We start from the raw sequence: 8,198 nt of genomic DNA, 5'->3' as shown, positions 1-8,198 counted from the left end.
CCAAAAGCCTGACGTTGCTGGACTCCGGTTGGAGGAGGCTCATGAGCCGGAGCCTGTACTCGGGCTTGCATTCGTCCAAAGCGTCGACGACGATGAAGGCGCGTTGCTCCTGCACCAGGTTGCGGAGCATGGTCGAAAAGTCTTGGATCGTGGCCGCGGCGTTGCCCTGGTTCCGCTTCCTCCATACCTTGACGACACACTCAGGGACCACGTCGTCCACTGCGACCAGATGTTTGATGACACTACCGAGCAGCTCCAGGAGGGTGTACTCCTCCTTGTAGCTTAATAGAGGCACGCTATCCTGGCGCTATTTCTGCTTCTCGTTAGCTGCTCTTGTAGCTCTAGCAGGTGCTGTGATCACGATAGAACTGGGACAATGTTATTCTCCCTGCCGCCGCGGGGTGCTTGCGGAGCACGACATACGCGAGAACCGATTTGCCAGCGCCCACTATATCGGAATAAGTATGCTTCATTAGTCTCCCTGTGTTGGGCTGGTGGCCTAGGAAAACCACTGGCTGCGAAAAGAGGGCCAAAATGGCCAGAAATGGTTGCCAAATTGGTAGTACAGTAAGTTGGTTGTTGGTTTTCAAGTCTTAAAGTAAACAGTAGGAAAGTCCAGCCTTAAGAGCAAACCGGTGTGGGTTTGGTGAAACCTGCGCCCTTTGTCTGGTGACCGACAGCCTGTGGCATGGGGGCGACCTACGCATCCCTAAGCACCATAATTTGAGCAGAGTGCCGGATCTCCGCTTATCGAACCTGTCTGACTCGATGAGCCATCTCCCCGGGTAATTGTCGTTGTCTCCCGAGTCGGCGTGATGCGTGATGTGCGCCTGCTCTGGATGCGGCGTGGCGCCAGCCAGTACAGGATGTCGGCATCGCGCCTATTGAAGGTGGATGCTCGCCTGGTTATGTAGGCGTTGTTGCCGTTGTGGACTCGCGCGTTGCCGTCGACGACCTGACTCTCTATCGAGATCGTGCCTTGCTTCTTTAGGCCCTCTTCATCATGCTCGGCCCAGCCCCTGTCCTTCGGTGCCGCGCTCATCGTCTAGTTGAGCTCAGTGTGGTTCATCTTCTGGCACTGCACTGAAAGACCAAATAGGATAATGGTGTGCGTATCGCCCTGGAAGTAACAACACCCGATTCAAGGCTCCCGCCGCGAGAAAAGGGGGAAAAGAAGGAAGAAAACAGCGGTCCCGGCGGCTGATGCTAATGTATGTCAGATTATATGTAAAGGGGTTGATGACCATGGTAGATAAAGTAGATGTGCCTGGAGGTAACTAGGGTTTCCATAAAACATGCACCTTGTAGACGCCGAAACCTAAGGTACCTAGGTACCCCAGCCACCCATGGAATTGGAAATATCTAGACGTGAATTCAGACTATCTTTTGATCTTTGCGTCCGCCCAGGCTCGGCGCCTTAATGTTGTAGGTGGGAAATGGTGCCGAACCCATGTGTACAGACACCGAGAAGATCAGCGCAGGGCCGCCGGCGGAGCAAAAGGAGACACTGGAGCTGCTCCGCATCCTGGCCGCCCAAGTTGACGGCGCTGTCGGCGCGAAGGCGGTAGAGGCCGCCGCCAGCCATGGTATTTCTATCGGGTATGTCGACGTAACGGACAAGGCCAGGCTGCGGAGCGGCAATTTCGTCAGCACTGCCTGGAAAGAGGAGATGAATCTCCCCCAGACTGACAGCACCGTGGCTATCAGCTCCCTGCGCGCCGGAGGCGAGTCGCGTGTCACGGCTGGCAACACGTACGCCGAGAAAGACAGCTTCTGGGACTGAGGGCGTGCAGGTGCATCGTACCCCAGTTCAAGTTTGCAAGCTTTGCTTTGTAGGTACCTACCTACCTAGGTAGCACCACATTGTATTCCACCTCTCTCCTGCTGAGCGGCAATTTCAAACTATCGGTGGTATTCCTGACCCAATGCGTTGAATGAAATGGTCGCTTCCTGAGTATGTAACGACGGGGTGCTCGTTACCTTGACTTTGTAATTGACAATTGAATGCCCGAGGCTAGCTGTAGCAAATTTATTTAGTCATTCTTCCAGACAGGCAGAGTATTGACCCCCATTCCTAACAGTGAATGCCAAGTCAGCAGGCGGAGGAGGGAACCCGGCGGCAGATTCCGAACCCAAGGGGTCTGTTACTCCCACAGGAGCAATCATTAGAGGTGTGGTAGGAGGTGTTGTTGGTATTGCGATCCTGGCTATTGTCATGTGGCTCCTCCACCGCCGTCGAGCAGAGTATCAGCAATGGGTGTCAACACACCCAAGCTGGACGCCGGGTATCAGTACATGTACTCGGAGTTGCCTGGGTATGCGCAAAGGCACAATGGAGCACCTGTTGCAATCCGCATTTCAAAACGGAGAGCTTAGTCCTCAACATCTCCCTGCGGAGATGCCTAGCCATCAAGTGGCCGTCAGGCCAAGTTAGAGCGCAGGGTCTGGAAGATGGTGGGCAAAAGACGATTGCAAGCTGGGGACAAGTACCTAGTTGGTAATTCAAGTTATTTGTGAGATTGTTTGGAACGTTGTCTGATTTGATCAAATGTGCTTGCTTTGCTGTTTCATCTTTTTCAAAAAGTAAGCATCGCATTGTGTCAGCGGCGCATCCGATCTTGTTTTAGCTAACCGCTGGCTGAAAACCATCGTGCTGTGGCTGAAGCTGATGTTTCTCAAAGCAATTGGTCGCGTCGGACTCTACAACGAGGTCTCAGCCTCAGCTGTACCGCACAATGTCGCGTTTGATCTTCTAAATTCAACAGCCCCCAGATGCGCAAACGTCTCGCATAAAATTGAAGTATAAGCCAGTCCCCATTTAAAGTGTTCCTGAGTTCTGTTGTTTTACTAATTCTCCCATCTTTCTTTGGCCCAAGTCCAGTCTCCTTCATTCACTTTTTACATCTCGCATAAAATACGTTCTTATACATACATCAACCTTTTTCTCCTTTTCTGTCGTCTCTTGTCACAATAATCATGAATTGCAAAGGGGCGTCAATGGCGGCCTTTCTTCTGGTGGCAAATTTTGGAGCAGTTCTTGTCGAGGCGGGAGTGCTCTATGTGCCCTCTACGGGTAATCATTGGCAGAGAACAGGTACCGACTCACAAGTTTTACATTTAGTCTAGGCACCCTAGAAGGCTACTGACATCTTCCGTGCCAGTAACTGCAAGATCGGAAGATGGGGGAAAAGATTCCAATGGAGCAATCACTGGCGGCGTAGTAGGAGGAGTTGTCGGTCTTCTGGCCCTCAGTGTCCTCTTATGGTCCTTCTACGCTCGACAAACCAGAAACACACCTGTGGCAAACACAAAAACCTCTGCTACCACGGACTCTGAGTTGGAGCAATTACCTAAATACCAACAGTTTGATCCGAATCAGGCTAGCAAAGACAATTATTCAGGACCCAGCGCACCCGAGATGAAGGTTGGGGACGGGTCTCCCGACCTGCCCGAGTATACTCGAGACCCTCCCCAACGATCAGAAGAATCTGTGGTGCCACCGACAGATTCCGTTCCCGAACCGAAGACGCCCGTTGGTAACGCTTCAACGGCACAGGTCAATCATGCATAGTTGAGGTTATGGAAATGGATCAATTACACGGGGCTTGGGGCGTTCAATGGTTACATATTCGCACTAAAATATCAGCGAGGGTTACGTGGTGATATGTGGGCTAGATAAATGTTCATTACTTTGACATCGGTTAATCTATTAGTATGTATTTATAGATTTCTTCTTGCAACCTCGAGAGAATCCCTGCAGTCCAACAGTCTTGAGGTAATATCAACATGCATACCCGCGGGATAACCCTCTATGAGAAGTCTCTCTGGAGGATTTCCAGACATTTATATCATAACACCATTGAGATGACAGGCTTCAGGGACATGCACAGATAGGGTACCTTGATCTTGTTTTCAAGATACCCAGCTTCGCTTCATATGCGCTATTCAGCTTCACGGCGCTTGTGTGGTTGGCTAGTGCTTCAGAAGAACTCACACCTGATGCATGCCGACCTATTATTGCCGACTATGTGGACGGGGGTGCGTACTTTTCAATGGAAGTTCACCGCAGAATTTCACGGTTGTGGAAGTGTTTCCAGCTGAGCAACATAGCAGCCGGAGCGCCCCGGGAAGAGCCAATCCAATACCTAAACAGATGATTGTCCCATTGGGTTCAAGGTCATCCCAACCGTGGCCCAGTCTGGAAAGAAGGACACCCGATATGTTTGCAACAGCGTTGGCTTCACGTTAAATAGGCGGGGATCAACTTGGCTCTCTGAATGACACGCAGTGCACAGTTCTACAGGCTACCTATCATGTCACCCCTCCCTAACCAGTCTTCTAGTCCCTTGCCGCTGAGTCAAATCACGTCGGAAGTCCTTCGATCCCAATACTAGCAACTGCAACCAGAACCACAACAGCAATGATGACATATACCCGTTATACTTTTACGTCACCTGCCTACAATACAAGCATATACCCTACAAGCACCTGCGCTATAATACTAGTCGTGACAACAATGATCAATCTTGGTACCAGAATCTCAACAGGTGATCCAACAGGGTGGGACTATGGTCGCGTCGATGTTATCAAAACAGTGAGTTCAGAGTTTTTAATAACGGAAAGATTTGCACCACCCTGCCAGCAAACTGCCACCCCAGATATCACGCCGAGCGGGACGAGAACGGTGATGGTGACCGTCACGGCAAGTAAGTCAGCGATCCTGGGTTGAAATTACGAATGTACATGTATGCTGAGATGGACCAAGCTGTGACAACTGTGGTGACGAGAACGCAAGTATGATGTGCTATTAATCAATAAATAAAAGCTAAACGTACTGGTTAACCCGGTGTTTAAGGAGAATTTTGTTTGGGACCCCTTCGATCTGGTGTGGACACCCTTCCCCATTTCCATGCTTTTAACATTACGACATACGTTAACTGTGACGGCTGTGGCGGCGTCACCATATATATACCACTGGAGCGAGCCAAGCCAGGAAGCTTGGCTCACTTGTAGCTTTTGATAGCAATCACAACAGGTTTGGCGCAGTGGTCTGCCCTGCCGTGACATTTGAGCCAAGCTTGCACGGGAGCGTGGGTTCGAGCCACGCTCTTGGAAAGTCTGAGCCCGCTTTGCATGTACTCTGGAGCTTGCTGCCGGGAAGACCGCGCTCGGGTATATGGAGTGGTAGGACTTTCAGTTACCATATATATGCCCTCTTCTCGATGATAAATGGCACTCGAAGGCCTCGCTGGAGCAGCAGCTCGCGGGGGCTCTCGTCGAGGGGGGGGAGATGTGACGGCTGTGGCGGCGTCACCATTGTCACGGCGCTGGTTGGTTCCATACTGCCACGTGCCCCACCTACCCGGTCTGGCAAGATGGGTTGCTCCTGTGGGTGCTTATTGCTGAGTGCAAGGCCACAGGATTGTAATTCCTTTCTTTCTTTCTTTCTTTCTTTCTTTCTTCTTTAGATCAAAATCCTATGAATAAGCAATTTCTTACTTGTGCCTTTGCCTCGGGAAACGCTGCCCCCTCACATCATTTTGATCTCTCCCAACCTGTCCTGGAAGACGTTAAATTCCACCCGAATTGATACCAGAAAAGACAAGGTTTGCGCGAGCTGCAGCTAAGCGACACGCGACGCCACCTCCCGGACAAGTCGCCAATAACGCGACGAGCCAAGAACAGAATCCCTGAACGAGACCGCCACCATGCCGATTGATCCGGCCAAGGCGAACAAGCGCGCTGAGGTAGCGCGTAACCAGGCCGACTTTGACGTCATCCTGTTTGAACAAGACCTCCCGAAAGAAGACAAGATCGGTCGCGACTCCCTGCTCTACACTCAAGCCGAGAAGCTCGCGATCCTCCGCCAGAGTGCCGCGCGCACAGCTACCGCGCGTGACAATGTTGACGACACCGAAGCCGACGACGAAGGCATCGACCTGAGCCGCGTGGGCCAACCGGGCTTCACCGACGAGATCCTCGACTCCTTCCGAGAAGATATCACTGATCAGCTCCCCTGCCGAGCGCAACATGGTCCCCAGTCGAGTGGACCTCCGCAACGATTTGGTGAAGAATACACAAGATGCCGCCGACTACTATGGTCGCCGCGCCGGCGTCGAGGGGCCAGGTTTTCCTTCCGTGTCCTCAACACCGAGAACAAGGCCCTCAATGTCAGAGGGGTGGTCGACTTCGCCCTGTTCAAGAAGATGTACGACACCGATCCCGAAGCCCTATTCCGCGAAATGAAAATCCGCGTCTTGACGGGAATCGCCCTGGCACAACAGACTCGCGAGCTTCATACCATCGTCACGAAGCTCGACCAGAACCAGTACGCCATCAACACCTGGGCTGAGACCTTGTGCCAGGTTATTCAGTCTCAGGACAAGCTGGTACTGTCCAAGCCAGCCCTCGACCAAGAAAATGCCACCGAGGCCGCCATAGCCCTTGCCGAGTTGGAGGACAGTCTCGACCAAGCTCGTGAGAGCTTCCGCAAGGCCAATGCCGACATGATACAGCTCAAGAATGACAAGGTGCGCCTGGAGGTCCAATTGGCAGAAGCCCAGGCCGACCTGGATGAGGCTCAGGCGGCCGTCGCTGCTCAACAGACTGCTGCATCTGCCACCGCCGAGTTGTCAGAACTTCGCCGACAGCTCAGCGAGCGAGACGAAAACATTACCCGCCTTCAACGTACCGTGGCCGAGATGGTGATGTCGAGCCGGGGTGGCACCCCTACTCCTTCGGAGACGCCTACCGCCACTACCCACGGCAAAAGTACCAAGGTCGATCCCCCGCCCCTGTGGCACGCCAAGAGGTCCGATGACACCGTCAAGTTTCACGTATGGTACCGGCAGATGAAGAACAAGATGGAGATTAACGCCGATCACTTCACCAACGATCGTGCTAAATGCGTGTATGTCCAGAGCCGTCTGGCTGGCGATGCCGCGGACGCCTTGGAGCCGTATCTCCGTGAGGACCACCCCGACTGTCTGACTACGTACGAGGACTTGATGACTCACCTGTACAACGAGTACAACGACCCCAACCGCGTCGAGGACGCTAAGAAAGAGTTCAGAAGCTTGTCTACAAACCTGGCGACAGCTTCGCCATCTTCAAGAATAACTTCGTCCGCCTTGCCGGTGAGATTCGCAAGCCCAAGTCCGAATGGAAGTACGAGTTTAAGGAGAGGCTGTCAGCTTCTCTCCAGATAGGCGCCAACTATGCCTACATGAACCCCGACATCGAGTTCAATGGCTACGTCCTGCACTGCGCCGAGATGGCCCGCAACCTCGACAATGTTCGCAAGAACAAGGAACAGAAGGCCAAGGAGAAGGAGACCTCCTCTAACTCTTCGGGCACTGGTGGTGGGAAGAGTAATGGTCGTCGTGGTAAGGAGAAAGGCAATGGCTCCGGCAAGGCCTCGACTCCCAGCACGTCCACTTCCTTGGGCAGCACTGGAGGTTCCAAGCTCCCTGGTCGTGCCTCTCCTGAGGAGCTCCGCAAGCTCATCGCTGAAGGGCGCTGCTTCACCTGCCGTGAGCAAGGCCATGTGACCATCGAATGCCCTCGCAAGGCGGAAAAGGAGAAAGAGAAAGAGACCCGCATTCAGGCCATCATCGATCGCCACTCGCCTACCGAGTCTTCCTCCAACAAGGACTTGGTGAACGAGAGCTCTGACGACGATCAGTCAAAACAACTAGCCCTGGGTAATGAGGTCTCCCCAGGGGAAGTGTCGACAGTGCTGGTGCGGCAGGCTATCGCGGCGATCGCGGAACAAAAGGGATTCCCCATATCTGATTATGTGGGAGGAGAGTCCTTTCTCCATAGGTGCTCCATAGAGAATAATGGTACCGAGATTACTACACAAGCATTGATTGACACGGGAGCTAACGGTAATACGTTTATAAGTGTGAAGTTCGCAAGGCACTTGAGAAAGAGGCTGGGCCTGAAACAGAGAGATGATTTCGAGCCAGTCCCCATCGGCGGGTACGATGGAAAGAGCTCCCAGAGCATTGATTTGGCTATGAAGGGAACGTTGAGAATCGCTGGACGAGTGTTCCCGGCAGACTGGATGCTGGTCATCAACATGCCACAAGACATGATAATAGGCAGGAAGTGGCTATCCCGTCACAACGCGTGGGTCAACACGAAGACACGCACCCTGCTGTTCCCGGATGAGTTGAACGCCCTGACGGGATGCG

General features: G+C 52.8%; 1 protein-coding gene across 1 annotated transcript; it reads left to right on the top strand.

Moving 5' to 3' along the window:
- Positions 1-1,450: 1,450 nt before the first annotated feature.
- On the top strand, positions 1,451-1,783 carry QC762_704007 (uncharacterized protein; the record flags this gene model as incomplete). The annotated part of the gene is made up of 1 exon (XM_062893251.1): positions 1,451-1,783. The coding sequence occupies one exon, from the start codon at positions 1,451-1,453 to the stop codon at positions 1,781-1,783; it is 333 nt and encodes a 110-aa protein (XP_062738888.1).
- Between the last annotated feature and the right edge of the window lie 6,415 nt (positions 1,784-8,198).

This window comes from Podospora pseudocomata, chromosome 7 (genome assembly GCF_035222375.1).
Source record: "Podospora pseudocomata strain CBS 415.72m chromosome 7, whole genome shotgun sequence".
NCBI classification, from domain to species: Eukaryota; Fungi; Ascomycota; class Sordariomycetes; order Sordariales; family Podosporaceae; genus Podospora; species Podospora pseudocomata.
Note: the sequence above shows the minus strand (reverse complement) of the source record. Positions and strands in the feature narration are given on the sequence as shown.